The sequence below is a fragment of the Megalops cyprinoides genome, chromosome 17 (assembly GCF_013368585.1).
Source record: "Megalops cyprinoides isolate fMegCyp1 chromosome 17, fMegCyp1.pri, whole genome shotgun sequence".
Classification (NCBI taxonomy): domain Eukaryota; kingdom Metazoa; phylum Chordata; class Actinopteri; order Elopiformes; family Megalopidae; genus Megalops; species Megalops cyprinoides.
In genome coordinates, this window is record NC_050599.1 from 11,253,110 (window position 1) to 11,273,775 (window position 20,666).

The 20,666-nt window shown below is 46.1% G+C and overlaps 1 protein-coding gene across 4 annotated transcripts in view; it reads left to right on the top strand.

The window, feature by feature from the left end:
* The window catches only part of utrn (utrophin), a 181,854-nt gene that overhangs the window by 35,412 nt on the left and 125,776 nt on the right, over window positions 1–20,666 (top strand). For all 4 annotated transcript variants that reach the window (XM_036549529.1, XM_036549532.1, XM_036549531.1 and 1 more), the window contains 23 exons: window positions 1,495–1,676; window positions 2,573–2,723; window positions 3,812–3,931; window positions 4,644–4,745; window positions 6,004–6,111; window positions 6,371–6,550; window positions 7,208–7,377; window positions 7,802–7,925; window positions 8,144–8,231; window positions 10,243–10,484; window positions 10,877–11,057; window positions 12,502–12,647; window positions 13,459–13,593; window positions 14,133–14,246; window positions 14,913–15,068; window positions 15,944–16,114; window positions 17,014–17,193; window positions 17,636–17,770; window positions 18,052–18,201; window positions 18,931–19,092; window positions 19,376–19,507; window positions 19,867–20,040; window positions 20,491–20,646. In XM_036549529.1, coding sequence (XP_036405422.1) covers window positions 1,495–1,676; window positions 2,573–2,723; window positions 3,812–3,931; window positions 4,644–4,745; window positions 6,004–6,111; window positions 6,371–6,550; window positions 7,208–7,377; window positions 7,802–7,925; window positions 8,144–8,231; window positions 10,243–10,484; window positions 10,877–11,057; window positions 12,502–12,647; window positions 13,459–13,593; window positions 14,133–14,246; window positions 14,913–15,068; window positions 15,944–16,114; window positions 17,014–17,193; window positions 17,636–17,770; window positions 18,052–18,201; window positions 18,931–19,092; window positions 19,376–19,507; window positions 19,867–20,040; window positions 20,491–20,646 — 3,459 coding nt within the window. The remainder of the gene's footprint in view (window positions 1–1,494; window positions 1,677–2,572; window positions 2,724–3,811; window positions 3,932–4,643; window positions 4,746–6,003; window positions 6,112–6,370; window positions 6,551–7,207; window positions 7,378–7,801; window positions 7,926–8,143; window positions 8,232–10,242; window positions 10,485–10,876; window positions 11,058–12,501; window positions 12,648–13,458; window positions 13,594–14,132; window positions 14,247–14,912; window positions 15,069–15,943; window positions 16,115–17,013; window positions 17,194–17,635; window positions 17,771–18,051; window positions 18,202–18,930; window positions 19,093–19,375; window positions 19,508–19,866; window positions 20,041–20,490; window positions 20,647–20,666) is intronic.

The window sequence follows — 20,666 nt, forward strand, 5'->3', positions numbered from 1 at the left end:
GCTTTAAGGCCGAGTGGGTTTCTGCAGGTTAATCCCTTCTTTATGAGCTGAACCGGGTTATTGCGGCATTGCTGAGGGAGCCCGTCCGCTTTATGGGTCAGGCCTAAGCAGGAGAGGATCATGGGTGTTTTAATTTAGACAGTGGGGGCCTCCTACCCCCGGAGAACAAGCTCGCTACATGTCAGGAATGCCAGGAATTCTGTGGAGCGGAGGTTTTGATGAAATCAGGCTGGGTGCTTACTTGTTTCAGAGCAGCCACAGAGGGGGAGCTTTCGCTGGTGGCTGAAAGGTAGATGTTTGAGAATGAAATGTTTGAAATACAGGTCAGCAAACAAATACCATACAATGAAAGGGCTTTTCTTGAAGGTAAAACCTATTACATCTGTTGCATTTTACAAATGTCTTAAACCAAAAAAAAAAGTCGTTGCCAAAGAAAATGTTCAGAATCGCACAATGGAAAGAAATAGCCCGTTTCCCTTGTGTGGTTTTACACTTCGCTACTGGTGAAACATCTTCAATTCAGATGATCTTCACAGCCTCCCCTAAGCTCCAACAACAAGCAGAAACATTGTTTTATGTGTAGCTCTTGTCCTTATGCAGGCTTGTTTAATTTTTTTTCTTTTTACAATTAGTCATAAATGGCTTTGTGACAACTATTGGACCCTGTTTTCTGCACTACAACACAAACAGGAACACAGGAGTTTTTCTTCAGGCCTAGAATGTAACTTAAAAACTGAAACGGCTAAAAATAAGACCTGGAAGAAAAATGGATTCAGATGTGGAGTGTACAGTATGTGCCAGCAGTGGCTGCCAGCGTGGAGTCAGAGACACTGAGCGAAAACAAAGATCTGTTTGCGTAGGGAGTTCTGCATTTCTAGTTTGCACTAGCTGCTGCATATCTCTGTTTTGCAGAGGTGGTTGTAATTTCGATGCGATTTAGATCAGGGTGGGACAGCTCTGTCCCCCTCACCTCGTTTTGAGCACAGCTGCAACCACATGGTTGCACGGCTGGAGAGTATCAGATGGGTAAACCTGCAAAAAAAAAAAAAAAAAAAACCCTCACCATTAATCCGCCTGTGGTCTTCTGAAGTATTCTGGGTGATTAAGTGTGCCAGTTTAAATGCAGACATCACCCATATGTACAGAATGTTCACATTACAGCACATTTATTAAAAGAGAGAGACTTGTTTTAACTTAAAAATTTAACTTTGTCTAAGATTGTTTGTTAAACTAAAAAAACGTAACGTTTTTTGCCGTGTTTCAAATTCTTAGTGCATAGAGTTAATGCCACCACATTATGCAGTGCAAGAGGAGTCGCCAGCAGATGGGTGATCCTTGTTTAAATCAGCACACTCGTTAATCGTGGAGTGCAATCAAAAACAGATCCGGGACCGGGAGCGGTTTTTCACGCTTCTACGCCTGTGATGCTGGGGGTTGAATGGGGAGTTCCAGGCAGGGACATGCTGGCTGACTGTTGCTCTCCCCCCCTCCCAGGCCTTCATGATGGAGCTGACAGCGCACCAGAGCAGCGTCGGCAACGTGCTCCAGGCTGGCAACCAGCTCATCGCCCAGGGCAACCTGACGGAGGAAGAGGAGGACGAGATCCGGGAGCAGATGGCCCTGCTGAACTCGCGCTGGGAGGGCCTCCGCGTGGCCAGCATGGACCGGCAGGCCAGGTCAGCGTGGGGTCACGACCCCTCCGGCAGGGTGTGGGGCCGTGTCCCTCAGGCTGAGTGAAACTGCCTCTGGTCTCTCATGCTGTTGTCTAGCAGTAATCATATGTTTCTATTGTAGTGTCACAGAAATCAATCATGTTTATTGTGCTGTCTGTGAATCTTAAGAGTTCAGATTACAAAAACAAGACATACATTAATCTTAAGGGTGTCCATAGAAACCAGCATCAACCCAGGTTATGTTGACAGTAGTCTCAGACTTTGTTGGTCTCAATAAACACACATATATAATATTGCCTTAAGCAGATCTGGCACAGATTTCTGACTGATTTAATACCTTTCAGCAGAACGGTGGTCGCTCAGGCTTGATTGAGCTTGAATAATGTGATGAGTGTGGTTGCCCTTGGTAAAATAATGGGAACAGCTGTGTTGATTATCTGTGTCTGGTGTTATCTGTGTTATACGCTGCAACCGTCATTTCTAGTAAGAGCCAACGATGTGTGCCCGCATGTCCTTAAGCACCACTATGAATAATTATAACTTCATGCACTGGATTCGTTTGTAATATTTATTTTGGCATCATGTGTACTTTTTAACATTGCCTCTCCACTCGCTCTTATATCAGGAAATTTATTTATATAGTTGCAATATTTCAGTTAGACACATTTTGGGCCAAAGGATAGTCTTCATTAGATTTCGACCTGGCAAGAGGGCAGTTATGGGAAAATATCTCAGTGTATACAATGTTAAAAAAGAAGACAGAACCCCAGAATTACATGATCACAGAAGGAAACACTCCAAACAAGAGTAATGGCATTATGGGATGTGTTCAACATAGAGGCTTGTCATGCTGTGTTGGAGGTTGCCTGCATTGCCATGTGTCTCTGTGCTAAACCCAGGCTCCACGAGGTCTTGATGGACCTGCAGCAGCAGCAGCTCCAGCAGCTCTCCGATTGGCTGACGCAAACGGAGGAGCGCATTCGAAAGATGGAGACAGAGCCCATGGCTGCGAACATGGAGGGCTACAAGATGCAGATAGAGCAGCATAAGGTCAGTGAGTGATTTGCCTTCATTGTTGTCCAATGCAAATTTGATTTGCGCAGCACCTGTAGTTCCTTTAGTACAGTTACAGAAATACAGTTGGAATGCACAGATGAAGTGAATAGTTCAGAGTGACAAAATCCTCCACTCAAATATATAGGAACCACTCAGAATTATAGAACTGTTTTTTGTACATCTGAGGATTTTCTCAGTCACCTTCATGCTCTGTTAATCTTTGGTTTGCATACACATTTATAGTTCTTTGATGGCAGTATAGTGATTTTGTCTTTCTACAGCAGTTGTCAAATGAGTTCCTGCTTAGTTGATTTTTTTTTTGTTGGTATGAATCCTAATAAGTGCCATAAAGCTGTCTTTCATGATGATTCTCCAGCATATTTTGAAATTGGGGTCATATAAAAAATGACATCCTAGGGGGTATAATTGAAGAAGCTGGATTCTTTTGGGTAGTAATAATCACAGGGCAGATACTGAAGTCAAACGAACAGGAGGGTCATTTCCTAGTTGTGTCCTCTTCTTAGCAGCAGGGCTACACGGCACATTAGCGCCTCACTCTTGAGCTCTGGGCGAATGTGGCAGATGGTTCAGTGGGCAGGAAACACAGACTTGTCTTGTTTGTTTGCAAATCAGATGAGTAGCAGCTCCCCCATGCCCTACAAGTGCCTGTTATTCAACAGTGGACCAGTCAGCACTGTAACAGCCAGAAAGATAGAGTCACAAATGAGGATAATGTAACCCAGCACTCCGTGCATTGAAGATGGTGTGTTGCTCTCTTGTGTGTTTTTTAGTGTTGAGTAATCTTTGTTTTGGTAACCAAGCTGGAGTGGTTTGGTAGTGCATGTACATCAGTCTGAGGTTTGGGCAGTTAGGCATTCTTGGCTGCTTGTGCTTTGGAACAAGAAAATATTATTCAAGTATCATATGCAATTTTGTTCATAATTCTGACTGAAAATGCTGTTTGTCTGGGTCTACAAAACAAAGTGCCAAACAATAAAATACTGTATGTTTTGTCTTCACAACTAGACTAAACTGTAGCATTTATTAACTCTTAACTGCAATGTTTTGATTGGTCATTGCAGGCACTGCAGAATGACTTGGAGATGGAACAGGTGAAGGTGAACTCCCTGACCCACATGGTAGTGGTTGTGGATGAGAATAGTGGAGAGAGCGCCACCGCTGCACTGGAAGACCAATTGCAGGTAAAGTGTGCAATTATTCAGGAAAAGTAAATGCCAGCATGACTTAGTGACTGTGGTAATGGAGTTGAACATGATCAGTTGTCAACAATCAAAGGCAATATGTTAATGCAATGCAGACACAATTGTCCTGATTTTTTTCTAATACAAGAAATCCAAACATGGGATATGAAATGAAATTCAAGAGTAAATGAAATGATTCTAGATAACATTGTTAACCTAGCAAAGAGACTTGTGTTTTTTATATATATCGTGTACTTTTGGAGGATCTCATTAATGGCTCTTTTTATGTTGGTCAGTTTATATTCTCACCTCTGTGAGAACCCTCAGACTTCTCTGTCCCATTATTTGAAATAATTTTGATTTAATAATGCTGTAATACCTGAGTAATGGTATTATGGAATTGTTCTGATTAGCACTGATTAGCCTCTAGTGTGGAATGGTGGTTCGGTAACTACATGTGTGTCCAGAGGGTTTAAATCCAGAGTGGGGCACCGGATTTCTTCTAGTACGTATCCGTCTGTATGAATGCAATGTGTTTCAACGTCTCTATGAATGCAATGTGTATAAACACAAGATAGATATGGGTAGTTACACTGAGCAGATAAACAACAGCAGGGGGACGTTGAGACACTTGGTGGAACGGCAGCCCGTAATGGGGCCGTCCTGGCTTCCTGGTTCTTGTCCCTAACTGGGCCTGTGTATGTCACTGCAGTCCTTGGGTGAACGCTGGGCCGCTGTGTGTCGCTGGACAGAAGAGCGCTGGCACAAGCTGCAGGACATCCTGCTGGTGTGGCAGCAGCTGGTGGAGGACCAGGTGAGATGAGTGACACTCAGACTTGTTAGGGATACGCGTATCAAACGACTCTGTGCCTGTGAAGATGAAGTATAAGAATAATCTAATTAAGAGTTTCTCCCCTAAGTGCTGCATAGCCGTCCTGTTTCTTTCTGTGACCCAGAGGGAGGAAATCTATGTGCACTCACACACACACACAGGGGAAAATGATTAACAGCAGCGAATGATCTCACTTCGTGCTGGCTCGCATTCATGAATGTTGATTAGAGAGAACCCGGTTCTGGACTTTTCTGATTGGTTATAATTGACGAGTGTTCTAATGCTAATGGAAGTAATCAATCAGTTATCCCTTGGCTGAATATTTGAATACTTCGGTATTTGGACATGGAGTCTCGTCCCTTAGATTTACCTGAGTGTCTAGCAACTGAAAAGCATCAGTGTGACAGTCATGGAAGCTATCTGGGCAGGCACCACCGCAGAGAGAAGAATAAACACAGCAGCCAACAGAGGAGGCGGCTCATTCTTTTCTGTTTAAAGTAGCATAAAGCTAACCTCGTGGGCCACAGCTTTGGCGTCCTGGTTGCAGCTTTCAGCATGCCATTGCTAAAATGGTTTACCCATTACAACACTGTTCCAGCAGGGAAGTATTGACAAAGCAGCGCTTCTAAACACTCGGCCAATTCTGTGTCTCAGGTCTGTATTTCTTAGATTTTAGTTTTGCCAAGCACTGTCCATCACATTCACAATTTTAGGTTTTACCCAACTTTGTTGAGTGCTCCGTTTGTAGTGATTTTGAACTGGTTCAGAAATTTGGAACAGTTGCATAAAGGTGGTAAACTGATAGCTGTGTTGAGCAGCACCATTTAGAATATGAGTCAGGGCTGGGATTTCCAACCATCAATGGGCTGTGATTTCATGCTTGAAAATGCAATGTTTCATTTGACTCGGGAGAAAAATGATGAAAGTATTCCTACATATAGATTTAATTGAGTGCATGGTTAGCTGTGAATTGAAATACTGCCACTCTGATGTGCAGTACACAAGTGACAGGTAGATTGTTTGCTAACCATTATTATATTTCCCCTGAAAGCATAAAACTCAGATAGTATGTAGAAACTGCTGACATTTGGAAATATCTGACTGACCAGCAATATGTGTGGGACACAGACCCTTTCTTATGAAAACATTACATTAGATACATTGATCAGTGCATTTGCCTAATGGTAAACCCCATGTGGTATAAGATCTACTGAGGTTCTTTGTTGTTTTATTTTCCAAGTGCTTGTTCAAAGCGTGGCTGACTGAGAAAGAAGAGGCACTGAACCAAGTACAGACCAGCAACTTCAAGGACCCAAATGAAATGAATCTTAATGTTCGCAGATTAGCTGTAAGTGTTTTTTTTCTTTGTCTCTGAGTGCTTGTGCGTCACCTTTAGCGGGTGTGTCTGTGTTTGTACGTGCGTGTGTGTGTGCGTGTGCGTACGCGTGTGCGTGTGCGTGCGCGTGCGCGTGCGTATGCGTGTGCGCGTGCGTGTGCGTGTGCGCGTGTGTGTGTGCGCGTGTGCGCGTGTGCGTGTGGCCTCCGTGACTGTTGGTAGTCTGTGTGTGTGCTTGTGTGTGACCTGTAACCTCTTTGGCTGTGCACAGATCCTTAAGGAGGACATGGAGATGAAGCGTCGGACTCTGGACCACCTGACGGACGCCGGGCAGGACGTGGTGCAGCTGCTGCGTAGTGCCGAGGCTGCGAGTCAGATCGGCGGAGACACGGAGGAGCTGACCCAGAGATGGGACAACCTGGTCCAGAAGCTGGAGGACTGCTCCAATCAGGTGGGCACAGCAATATCTTCCCAGAGTACAATTCGCAGCCCCTTTTTGGCTTAGTCAGAGTGATAGCCTTCAGGCCACCCTCTCTGTAGCATTCTAAACCAAGGAATACTCCCAATTTGATACATACAAGTGTTTTGGAATGTAGCTACCTAATCTGATAATCTCAGTCCTTAACTTTGAGTAATGAGATTTAGTTAGCGTTAAGATGATTCTTTAATTTTGGCTATTGACAGTTTCTTTGTTGAACAAGAATCTAAACGCTTACTTAAATGCCTCATTCAAAGGTAACCAAAAAAGCCCGCTATAGTTGGTCTGAATAGAGGTCTTTGTGTGTTTTCTCTGAGGAGCCACTGTCGGTCAGTCAAGGACATTACATTTTAATGTGCTTAAAACAGTTTTTACGTAGTGCTCTTTTTCTGTCTTTATTCCCTCTGTTTTACTTGTTGCCCAAGATGCTTGTTTCTAAGGAGGAGCTCATGCGCTGGTATTTCCAGAGAGTGGTTATTGTAGGGAATTGAATCAGAAAGGCGCGACAGGCGGGGCAGATGTTGTTGCGGCGGGGCGGCTTTGTGTGTGAGACCCGCGCTGGATGCCTTCCATCAAGGGAGCGGCCTCAGGCCCGCGCGTCCGATCTCATTCACTCAACTCATCGCTTAGGTGACGGAGTCGGTGACCAATTCCGAGATGTCCCAGGTCGAGGGGAGGGTCGCCATGGAGACGGTCTCCACGGCAGCGGACAGGGCCGAGGAGGCGTCGGCCCAGGAGCTCCCGCCGCCCCCTCCCCCCAAGAGACGGCAGCTGCAGGGAGACCTGGAAGTCAGGAAAGTGTAAGAGCCGACCCCCCCAGCCTCTGCCCACAGGTTCAGCCCCACAGTGCCAGCCTGCCTGCTGCTCTGCACGACGGTCAATGCTGCCAATGTGGTTTCAGTCTGCTTCATCGTATCTGCTTCACTCCATTTGCTGTTATCTGCATGTGTCTGACTGCATGACCTGCGATTTCTTACCTATATTTGAGTGCAGCAGCCTTGTGCTTAAGAAGAACACTGAATTGTGTATATTATTAGTGATGAGCAGGTCCTTGTTAGGGACTACAGAGCCTGTGTGTAAAGAGCCAGCTTGTTTTGCTTGCTCCTCTTTTTGTGATGGGCTGTAATGTCCGTGAGTTCATTTGCATACTGAATGGTGAGGACCCCTAGCTTTGGTGCTCCGGTCTGCATGCCATTACAACTTTGTTTGTGCCCGCTCCGCCAGGATCGAGGATGACTTCCGCGAGATCCTGAACTGGATAGCCCAGTGGAAAGCTTCCGTCAAAGCCCTGGGTTTCACTGACTACCAGAGAGTACGAGAGATGTCTGACATCGCAAAACAACTCAAGGTAAGAGTTCGCTTCGCTTGGGTTGTGGGTCACGTAAAGGGCACAGGAGAGACCGAGGAGGATTTAACTTCTAGTCCAGCGGAGAATGATGTGCGGTGAGCTGGGTAGGCGAGATTAAGTTGTCTCCAGTGAGTGCTTTTGACCAGGTGGTGGCTGGGTCTCTTGCCATCAGGGACGTGAGCTGTGTAGTTTGACCTGTCATTGTCCTCTCTGTGCAGCCGTTGGAGGTGGAACTCTCAGAGAAGGAGCCGCAGGTGGTGGAGGTGACACAAGCAGCGCAGAGCCTGGTAGAGCAAATGGAGAAAGGTACACCCATCTAACACACATAGTAGAAACCCTGACGCTGCTTACTTCTGACTTGAGCGTTTTCATTTTAAGTGCCGGAGGTATAGACACTTGCTTAGAGGCGCAGCTGTGTTATCCCTTTAGGCTTCAGTGTCATGACCCTCTACTTCCAGAGTACACTGCTGTAATAATCACTCTGTGCTGCCCACACAGAAATAATCAAAAGCATGCAGTGCCCTTTCTGCCAGTGGTGTATTCCCGGCTATATATAGGCAATATACAGTAGATATGCATACGTATTGTTAGAGGTTGTTATGCTTTCCTTTGGGTTACTGATGCGACTTGTATTTCATGTGTCCTATAAAAACGTTTTACCTCAGGTCTGATGAATTTGTTGAACTTGTGGGTTGGAATTTTATTATCAACTCTGTACAACAGCTTGTTTTTTTTTTTTCACGATACCAAAAATACCACTGACTAAGAGTTTGGGTATTTATAGAATGGCGCACTTTGGTGCCAGTCGCATGTGCAAACAGTTAAGCGGTGGTATTATTAGCATTCTGGCATAGCTGTTGAGCATTTTGCTGGTGTTGTTAATCTTTAGACTTAACTGCAGTAGATGTTTTTGCCAGTACAATGAGATATGAGATTTGTATGTTTTGTTACTGTAGGTTTTTTTGTTCTGTTTCACTTCTTCCATTACTATGAATGGAAAAACTGGATGGAAAAGCAAATACATTTAGGCCTCATACATTTACAGGACACACTATGGTGAGGAACATACTCTAATTGCTGTATTTTAGTGACAGTAGGCGTTATTAGCCTTTGAAGTCAGAAACATGCCTTATCTCTCCAAATGTAATTTCTGCACATCCACTTGGATGCAATGGAGAGAAAGAAGCCAAATGTGGAAGTATGTGACCAGCAATAAGGTAGTGAAATCATTTTGAGGAGCAATACAGTTGTTCACACATGGATGAATCAAGTCTCTTGGATCTCTAGAAAACTGGCTAGTTAAAAAAAAAAAAAAAACTGAGTTGTTTACCAGCCAGTCTCCAAAAAACCAGGATGTTCCTCCAGGAGGGGTGAAAGTTTATGATCTGTGCACTCCTAACATGGTTTGGCATAATTAGATGGATGAAACATTGTGTGATGTTTTACAGATGTTCTTATGAAAGATGAAGTCCACAGCTTGTTTATACATTCTCGTTAGCCTCTAGCTCTGAACTGCGCGTTTGACAGCCTCCAGTGAGAGTCTTGCTGCCCTGTGCAATAGCATGCAAATGCCAGCCTGCATTTAACCCCACAGTGAACCTACTCTATACAAGTACTGGCCAGTCAGTGCATGCCATCTTGGCTAAAGTGTGGACCATCTTAGCTAGAGAGTTGGTTTCTGTTTGCAGCTTTTTGTTGGCATTGGACTTTAAACCCTGTGACCCTGTTTGCAAATGCGCAGTATACATACAGTGACACTCCACTCCTTAGTCCTGTAAGCTCGACTGCGCCCCCAAGACTGAAGTTCACTGATGTAGTGGTGTTTCATCGTTGGCTGTGAAACTGAAAGTCAGATCTTAACCTTTATAATATGCAACAAGTTTAAGACCATCAGAAGAATTTGTAAGGTGCAGTGCAAAAGAAGTTTATATAGTTACAGTCTTCAGTGTGAAATAGTTTTACATTTTAATAGTCTTGTAATTTCTCTGGTAAAGTACTCTATATACAGGTTAAGAAATTTGTTTATTGTGAGGTAGTTTGTATGTTATTGATATAAATTATTTTTCTAGTGTAAATCTTAAGTAGCATTAATAAAATTACTCATTCAACAGAACAGCCAATTCTGATTCTGAACAACACCCCCTTGAAAATGAAAGGGGAAAAAAAAAAAAAAAACAAAAGCCAGTTTTCATTTATGGGCATTGTATTTATTCACAGACCCTCCCTGTAACTAACTGCATTTCTAGAGGGGAAAAAAGTGTAGTCTTTGCAGTTTATTTAAAGTGTCCTCTCTCTGGTCACGCTTGTCCCCCTGCAGAGGGTCAGTCCACAGAGGAGGTGAGGGGAGCTTTGGACACGGTCCAGGTGGAGTGGGGGAACAGCAGGGAGCAGCTGGAGGCGCTGAAGGGGAGGGTCCGGCTCCAGGAACGGATCAGCGCCTTCTCCTCCGAGCTGCAGGGGCTGGAGCGGGCCATAAGCGGGCCGGAGAAGTGGCTCAGGGGCGCGGCGGGAACCGGGGCGGAGGAGACGTCGCTGGACTCACAGAGCGCGGCCTGTGAGGTCAGCCTCTGCAGATTCAACCCCACCCATACCGTAAAAAGGCTCCAGGGGCCTCTCTCTGCCAGTTTTCTCTTCACTTAAAACACCCAGTTAGAACTACACCCAGGGAGAGAGTTTGGGTGGACATTATGATGAAGCCCTGAAAATGTGGATTGTGATAAATGTTTGATATTTCCAACCAAACACTTTCCCTGACTTAAAACTGCCATCCTGTGCAGTTCTGAAGTCTTCTATTTTTTGCATCATGTGTGAGTGATATAGCACAGTGTCTGCTGTAGAATGTGTTTCCGATTGAATAGGTTTAAAGAACTGACCTTTTGTTCTGTGGCTCTATGGCTACACGAGCACTGAGGCTGTGTAGATGAAGTCTCTCTCGTGCCGCTTGTTTCCAGGCCAGACTGGCTGAGCTGGTGGCTGTCGGTCCTCAGATGAAGCAGCTGGCCGCAGATGCAGCCACGCTGGGCAGCGAGCCCTCGGCTCCCGCCTTCATCCAGGATGACACGGCCGCCCTCTCTGCCCGCTACGCAGCCCTGCTGGAGGAACTGCAGAACAAAGACCTGGAGCTCAGCTCAGGTGAGACGTCAGAGCAGCGCTTACAATCACGGCCACGCTTCAGATTAACGATCACAGATTACAGACGACCGCGTGCTGAACATAGCAGCGCTGCGGTCCTCAGAGCTGCTCTCAAACAGGACATGCGTCCCAGCCTGGAGAAGGCATCCTTCTGAAGCGCTCCCTTTCGATAGCGTGTTGGTCAGAAGTAGTCCCGGTAACTTTCAACTATTTGTGTTTAAGGTGGTTTGACTTCTGAAAACTGTCAGCCTTTCTTCTTAAAGACTGGAATTTATGAGGGCGGTGTTGAACCAGGGAGGAAAAAAGGAGAAGCGCATTTGTCTTTTTGACCTTAGAAGGAAAGTGTGTGCGCAGAGCCCCTGGAGGCTTTTAGAGCTCAGCACTGCTGGCACAGGGCCAAAGAAAACCATTTTGTTTCAGTGGGAGAGTCTTTTCCAAGCTGGGTACTTGTCTCTCCACAGAGCCCATGTGTCTTGCGTGTATGTAAACACTGGCAAATTATGCAACAGGCTTAAGTTATCCCGCAATAAAAGCTGTATTTATGGGTCCGACGACAGCATGTGTTCGCCGGTAGATTGAGGATCACCGGAGTCAACATTTACCAGCGTGGCAAATTAATTACCGTCTGTCAGCCGGGCTGACATCTGTGTTGTTGAGGTGGACATGGCTGGACACATTCCAGAGGTTTTTACGGCCTCGTCATGGAGTAAATCAGCACTGGAATGCTTTTTGTGTGTCTGGGTGCGCATATATACATTATATTTGAAGCAAAGTTTTTGTCTCCAGGTTCCAGGAATTGCATAATCGGTTTTATGTTAACCAGACTGAATGACTGCTAAACGACATGTTTAGCCACTGTTTATGCCAGTATTTTAAATGAAAATGAACAGATGAAGTTTGCTCATGGACTTGTCGGATGGGTTGGTGAAGGCGGTTTAGATTTGTGGTAATGAGACGTTATTGATGTATGAATCATCGGCCTTGAGGAATTATAAAACCTAATTGTCTTTGGTCGTGCACTTTCCATTATGAAGCGAGAAGTCCAAACATCTGGTCTGCTGGCAAGCACAGGCTATTCCACAGTGCAGTCCTAACCCACAGCAATCTTGGCTGTCTCTGAACAGCTATTTTGCCCTCTAGTGGCCATTTGGAAGAACTGCACCACACTTCAGTTAAGCATTATATATTTGACATTTGAGGCCCTATTTGACATATGTTAGAGAAAGTACTTGTTGTTAATGATAGATGGTCTCATATAATTTACATTGATGTATTCCAAAATAATCCATCCATTGCCTTATCAATGCTTTTAATGTCATTTTAGTATTTCGAAAATACATTCTTATAGTAGTAAGAAGTGAAGACATTGATCACATTGATTTCAGACATAAATGCCATTCCTTTGGTATGTGATATGCCTGACACTTTGCATGTTTGTGTAAAGCCCTTGCAGGCATCCCCACCCAGGATGAACAGGATGGAGCGGAGACCACGCCCGGGGTGTTTGAGGACATGGAGGCCAGGATCGGCGCTCTTCGGGCTGGCATTGTTGACGTGACAACCGCCGAGGAGGCAGTGCAAAAAGCTGAGGCGAGTTTCGGGGCGCTGATATCCTGTCATGTTCCGGCACTCCAGGGGAGGTCAAGAAAAGCTAGTTAGGCACCTATTCATTTGCCCATCGATGCATAAGGCCTGCTTCCCCCAGAGGCAGATGGTGGATTTGACAGGTGTTATCAGCACGCTGCCTGCTTGTGGTTTGCAGAGAGCGTTACTGATGGAGTGGTGGGTTACCGCCTCGTTGCTAAGCGCCTGTTGCTACACGTCTCCCTCCTGGCAGACAATAGCTGCTACTCTGTGCCCTCATACGGCAGGGGCGCAGCCCGGGCAGCTGTGAAGGGAGAGTCCCTGTCTGGATTTGGGGGTTTAGATTGGCCACACAGCTCATTATCGGAGAGGTGGTACATGGAGCCCAGAGCTGTGTCACACTCTGGGAACGGGGGTGAAGTGAACGCCCCCTCATCATTTAAGTCTCAGCGTGTCACAGTCCTATCGTCTTTCCTGCTCCCAGTAGCCGTGCTTTATACTGCCCTCCTGCAGTATTCGGTATCTCCATATCCAGCCCCCTTTACTAGGTTGTTGTTGTCTCAACTTGTTTTACTGTAATGCAGACTCTCAAGTAGGGATCTGGCCTCCTGACAGTAAGGCACTGCTCTCTGTTCTCAGGGGTAGACGAGTTTCTCTCTGTCAGTGCAGTAAGGCTCTGGCCTCTGTTCAGGGGTGGATGTGTTCATCCCAGGCAGTGGAGTAATGCTGAGGCCTCTGTTCTCAGGGGGAGATGTGTTTCTCCCTGTCAGCGCACGGTGTTTTCCCAGCGAGTGCAATAACGCTCCACTCCCTGCAGGTGCTGTGTGAGGAGCTGGGGCAGCAGCAGTCCTCTGACCCTGTTAATGAGCAGCGATGGAGTGAGCTCTCCTCCAGAGCCCGGGATGAGCTGGGGGCACTTCGGTGCCTGCTAGGCAGTCTGACTGATGCACAGGTACAACCACCCTCAGACAGATACATTCACGCCCTACCTGCTCTAAAGCTGCTATGCATTCACGTCGTCTCCACAAACACCTCTGATCCCTCTTCTTAAAGGCATGCCAGTCAGTGACTATAAGGTACTTGATGTCTTCAAAAGAAACCTCCAGAAACCTTTAAAGGAAGGGTGTAGTAACTGGGTATATAACAGGGTTGCTTACTGTCTTTATAGTGCAGATTAAATTTGTTAATTAAAATTAAAATTTAATTTTATTGTGTATAAATATGGATACATTTATTTTGAACCCATGCTGTCACTGCTCATTTTGCAGTGTTGTTGGCACCAGTCCAGAATCATATGCATCAAACTAAGACGTCATGAAGTGTAAAGGCAAACCAATTTATCTTGTAGCCCGTGAAGACAAGACAGGGTTTTTTTTTCAGTTGCAGGAAGACATGAAATGTGAAAGGCATCATTGAGTGAGGAGAGGGAGAAAGGGGGGTGCTTTTGGGTGCTGGGAGCGTCCTTGAGGTGACAGATGTCGTCTGTGACAGGTGGCATCGGCGCAGGTGGACAAGTGGCTGGACGGGGTGCAGGCTGTGATGGCCAGGGACATGTCAGCCCTTGGGGACGCGGAGAAACTGCAGGAGGAGCTGAACCAGTGCATGGTCTGTGTCACTGTCACACCCAGGGGCGTGGCTCGCCCCCAGACACGCCATGACCTTGCCATAAAGCCGACCTTCAAACGCACACTGACTTTTGTGTTATAAAAATAAAGAACAGAGTACACAGTGTACACTGTCTGTGCAACAATGTGCAACAATAAATAAATAATCTCTAAGGTCCAAAGCACCAGGTTGAAACCCAGACACACATTGCTAGCGGAGATGAGCTTTTATGACCATAATAAAGAATGCAACCCAAGACGCATCTGTATTTATGTACGTGAATAACATGTCATTTATTTTGTTGATGGAGCTTCTTTTATTTTCTGCACTGCCCAGAGAGTGCCTAGTGTATTTTATGATTAAAACATGAGTATGTAACCTGATGCGAGTAAGGGCTCTTTGTTAATGCCAGCAGCTGAAATACAACATAGGGTAGGGGTGTCATTGTGTGATGTGCATATCCATTTCTCCTTTCTGGCTGGCATTGATGGGCACGTTTCTCTGTAGACATGTCTGCACTAAAGCCTCTTTGGGATAAGTAACAGTATAATAGCTTGCCAAAGGATATTAACATCGTGTTTTTTGGCCATGTATCTCCTCCTCATTGTAATTCCTGGAATGTTTACCAGAGCTGCCGCTGAGGGTTTCCTGTCCTTGCCTTTCCAGGAGTTTGTGAATGACATGGAAACCGTGGAGACAGCTTTGAAACAGATGGCTGAGAATGTGACAGCGGTGCAGTCGGGTGCAGTCCCGGGTTTGGCCAGCTGGGGGCAGCCTAAGCTCGAGGAGCACCAGTGTCGATGGGAGACGCTGAGCAAGCAGGTGAGGAAGGCTGCTTCGGCCATCTGGCAGGTCGCTCTTTGCCGTCATGTCGTGAGGCAGTGACAGAAATACCGAACCACAGCAGCCTGTAAACATTTAACATTGTGCTTTAGTTTCTCTAGATTTTCATTTATAATGGGAACAAAAAGTCCCAATTGGAAATGCTGAATTGGCACTGTATTTGTCATTGCAATGTATTTTTTTCTTGTCATTGTATCCTTGTACCATCCATTTCATTTCATACTGTGTTTTATTTTGCTTTGCTTTGCTGTAATGTATTCTATGAAACCTTCTGTTGCATTTCCTTTTAAATTAGCCTCTCGACAATGGGCAGAAATGTGATATTAGGGTGGTTCATTTAGCACAGAAACCTAAACTTTTTAAAGGGAGCAATAATGTGGGATGGAATAGGGATGGAATTCTCCTTTAACTCTAGGTATGTTTTCCCCTCTTAATTAGATCATTATTCAGTGCTTTCATGGTCATATCCCACATTATGCACTCTGTTGTACCCTGGGGCAAATGCATAGTTATTTAAATGAGTTATCGTACGTGTTTGATGTAAAGTGCACTCAGTATAAGATCTAAATGCCTGTTGTAAAAAGCCCTGGTGAAGGGCCTATATAAGAGATAAAGAGTTACAATGCACAGTAAAATACAAGAACTGTCTGTGTATAAACAACAAAATAACAAAAAATGTTGAATCATATTCTCACCACAGTTCATAGGTTTCCATGTAAGCCAAATAGTGGCATATCCGTAATGAACAAGTGTCCCCCCTCCCCACCACACACACAAAAGGTGTGTGTGTGTGTGTGTGTGTGTGTGCGTGCATGCATGCATGCGCTAACAGTGAGTTTTGGTCTTGTTTGCAGCTACTGAGCCACCAGGAGCGCGTGTCGGAGAATCAGGAGAAGGCGGTGAATCTGAGGAAGGACTTGGCGGAGATGCAGGAATGGATGACGCAGGTCGATGAGGAGTTCCTCATGAGGGACTTTGAATACAAGAGTCCAGAGGAGCTGGAGGGAGCCTTGGAGGAAATGAAGGTGAGAAGCAGCGCGGCACATTCCTGAAGGAACTGGATCAGTAATCAGAAGGCTGCTGGCTCAAGATCCATGTGGGACACTTCCTTTTCACTGCTGCGATCGGCACCTGACCTCAAAATGGAGGTCCTGTTGTATATGTTTACTTATGAAATGTAAACAATGTGCATAGAAGTCTGCTGATGGGAGTCTAAGCCCATGTGAGCCCAAAAGTGGGTGGAGGTATTATGTGCTGTCAATGACCTGTTTTATTATCAAGAGCAATGTCTTTTGATTGGTTCATGTGACCAAGTGATTGACAGCATATGGTAGCTGTAGCCATTATGTTCCAGCATTGTGCATATCACTGTGGATAAAGAAGTGAAATATGTGCATAGACAAAAGGAAAAGAACTGAATACAGTACGGAATGCTACTCAAAATAAAGGAACGGATTCTTCAGTAGAGTCTACAGTAGAATTAAACGAGGACAGACACTAATAAAGAAAGACCTTCCAGTCTGAGCTTCACATTTAAGTACAAAGAAGCCCAGTTAATTTTCCCCACACTTCATTTCACACACCACTTCTGTTAATAAACCCCCTGCGATAGGTTTCAATGTCAGACTAATCCTGTTAATGTCATATGCACACTTTTTTGTGTGCACAGCAGTACAGATATTAGTGGGGTTTATTTGTACATGAATGCAGTCATTAATTTTTCACTGTCCAGTATTTCACAGTACTTTCTAACTTTAAATCCTGTTAACTGAAACGTTTTATATGAAACTAACGCTGTTCAAGGGTCACAGCAAGTGATAGCAGATGTAATGATCAGTGTTGTAATGTGGTCAGGTCATTATGACATAGACTGCTGTTGAAAGAAACGGTCATGTCATGCCAGTGGTTTCCTTCACCTCTACAGAGGGCAAAAGAGGACGTGTTGCAGAAGGAGGTGCGAGTGAAGATACTGAAGGACAGCATCAACATGCTGGTGGCAAAGTCGCCCCCTGGTGGCCAGGATCTAACAGCTGACCTGGGTGGAGTCCTGAAGAACTATCAAAAGCTGTGTGATCGATTCAAGAGCAAGTGCCACACTTTAGAGGTACTTGCGTTCTGAAAATGAAAACAACTCTGAGAAAAGAAGGTTCACTTGAAATTAATGTCAGAGGAATGTGTGGTGAAAACATTGAGGAGAAATATAGGGATTGGACCTCTGAGTGTGAAACAGTTTGGAGTAAAAATGGAACCCTGGGGTTTTATTTTGGTTGGCAGTACAAAGTGTTTGTCACTGAGTTTTGCTAACACCCATCTTTCACCCACCCATCAGCATTTAGGAATGAGAATTAAAGGTGGTCTGAAAATATCCAGACCTCTTTTAATCGATGCATGATTTATATGTCTGACTAGACACTTTTTTCCAGGGTTAGTGCTAAAATACTTATTCCAGAGACCTTTAATCTCTGACCGGGCAGGTATGCGGGTTTCTTGATTGGCTCACAGTCGATGATTGATCTAAAGACACTCTTGGCCTGTTGTGTTGGCAGGAGGTGTGGTCCTGCTGGATTGAGCTGCTGCAGTACTTGGACCTGGAGACGAACTGGCTGAACAGCCTGGAGGAGCGTGTCCAGGGCACGGAGAACCTTCCGGAGAGCAGCGAGGCCGTCAGCGAGGCCCTGGAGGTACAGCACCTTGTGCTTTTGTCATCTCTTCCACAGAGAGGAGAGAGGGGCTGCATGGCCCTCCTATCACTGACCCACTGATCTGAACCAATCACATTGTGTTGCCATGGAGAGCAAAGTCTTCTGTTGGGTTCATAAGAATCAGCAACTGATTGCAGTGCATCACGGCTCAATCCACTGCGGGATTCATGAAGCCTCAGTCACCCATCACATCTTGACTTCCCTTCCTGATGCAAGAAGCACTCTGACCCCCACCATGTCCCCCCTCCTGTCTCTGCCAGTCCCTGGAGTCGGTGCTGCGTCACCCAGGAGACAACCGCACGCAGATCCGGGAGCTGGGACAGACGCTGATCGATGGTGGGATCCTGGATGAGATAATCAGTGAAAAGCTGGAGGCCTTCAACGCCCGCTATGACCAGCTCAGCCATCAGGTAAGTGAGCCTCCCGGGAACGGACAGAGACCAGTCTGCCAAGCCCTGAAATAGCTCTCTGCTTATCGCCTGTGTGTTCATGGCACTGCGTAAGTCGAAGTGGAATTTGATCATACCTGTTACATTGCATTACATTATTGTCGCTTAGCAGGCGGTCTTATCCAGAGCAACTTACAATTTTATCCATTTGTACAGCTGGATGTTTACTGAGGCAATTGTGAATTAAGTACCTTGCTCAAGGGTACAACAGCAGTGCCACAGCAGGGAAAGAAACCAGTGTTCTTTCAGTTAGAAGCCCTGCTCCTGACCACCATACCACACTGCTGCCCATATGGGACTAAATATTTATGTGACTAAATACTTTTAGTAGCACTTTAAAGACTATTATCTACTGTTACACATCTAGTAGTACAGACTATCCAATGTGTATTTCAGACTATATTCAGCACAGCATGTTCTGTTGGAATTATGTTTCCACTTTAAAGTAGTTTGGTGCCCCAGTGGTGTGGGTATGTGTGTGTGCTTGTGTTGTATAGGTAGATGTGTGTGTGTGTGTGTTCATTTGTGTGTGTGTGTGTGTGTGTGTGCGCACGTGTGTGCGCGTGTGTGTGTGTGTTCATTTGTGTGTGCATTGTATATCTGCTGACCGCTGTGCTCTCCCATAGACAGTGTGTGTGGCTGGTGCTGCTGATTTGTATGTGCATTGTGCGTTGTGCTGCATCTCCCCAGGCCGTGAACAGGCAGATCTCTCTGGAGCAGCAGCTGCAGCAGCTGCGTGAGAGTGAGCAGACTCTGCAGACGCTGCAGGATTCCCTGGCCCAGCTGGACCAGACTCTCACCTCCTACCTCACCGACAGGGTGGATGCCCTGCAGCTGCCCCAGGAGGCCCAGGTGCGGGACCCCACCGGCTGTCAGAAACACTCTCAGCTTTCCACGCTAATACAGCAACAGGCTGAAAGAAAAAATGCTACCTGGCACTGTCTTTTAAGGCAATACTCTGTAATAAACGTGGCAAAGCATATCAGTATGTATGGTGCATGTCCAAAGAAAGTGAAGTTAATGATGCAACGATGTGCTATTTAATGCACAAATGCTCCTTTGTGATGGACCCGTTTTAATAAATGAAGCGCAATGCGCGATGCTGTCTAAATCGCACCTCTCTCACCTGTGCCAGAACATCCAAGCGGAGATCGCGGCCCACGAGGCCCAGCTGGAGGAGCTCCGCAGGAGGAACGTGGGCAACTTTCCGGCCGTGGGCCCAGACGGCAAGGCCTCCCGCGGGGGCACCATGCTGGACATGCTGCAGGTGAGTTCCACAGCGGGGGACACGGCTATGAATCACGGGGGGTTCATTCAGTAATGAGCAGGGACTGTGTCATATCTACAATATTAAGAGACTGTTTTAAAAACAAAATAAATTTTTGTCTACGTGTAGTCTACAGTACATCAAGGCAAAAAAAAAAGTTCCTGTCTTGAACTGAACTTTGATTTACTTTTGAGTTTAAAAACACTTCACGTCTTTCGACCACATAATTAAGCTCTTTTTCAACTTTTGATTAATTTCATCATGCAGCCAGTGCTCAGTAACTGAGGCTGCTCATGTGTCAGGGGTTTCTTATTTAACCCCATTTAAACGGACTGCTCAAACCCTTTTTTCTCCTGCAGAGAAAACTCAGAGAGATATCCACCAAGTTCCAGCTCTTCCAGAAGCCAGCCAACTTCGAGCAGCGCATGTTGGACTGCAAGCGGGTTCTGGACAGCGCCAAGGCAGATCTTCACGTGCTGGACGTCAGAGACGTGGACCCAGAGCAGATCCAGGCCCACCTAAACGGCTGCATGGTAAAACGACATCCCCATTGCCTAAAAGCCTTCATCTCTGTACACCTGTGTCTCTGCGATAGCAGCTCCCTGCTTACCTGAGATAGTACCACATCCACTCCCTCAGGCCAATGCCGAACAGGGTCAGTTATACCTTCCAACCAGATGGTTGAAGGAAACATCACAGGGATTGGCTTGCTTGTGTCCTGAAACAGAATTAACATGCATGCATCTGTCCCTCAGGCTGGGAGTAGGCAGCGTCTAATGTCTCATTTCCATCCTCATCTGAATGCGCCTGTTTGTCAGGAAGGCTGTAGCTGCTTCCTGTTTTGGGGATTGCGCAAGGCGACCGCGAGCAGTCCCTCGTCCCTGCTCGCACTGCCTCCCCCGTTCGGCGCACCCATAGCTTCTCCCTGCTCCCCGATCCCACCTCGTCCTGTCTTGACAGTCGCTCCTGTGGTTGTGTCCCAGAAACTCTATAAGATCCTGAGCGAGGTGAAGCTGGAGGTGGAGACGGTGATCAAGACGGGCCGGCAGATCGTCCAGAAGCAGCAGACGGAGAACCCCAAGGCGATGGACGAGCAGCTGACCGCCCTCAAACTGCTCTACAACGACCTGGGCGCTCAGGTAACATCCTCTGCCGTCTC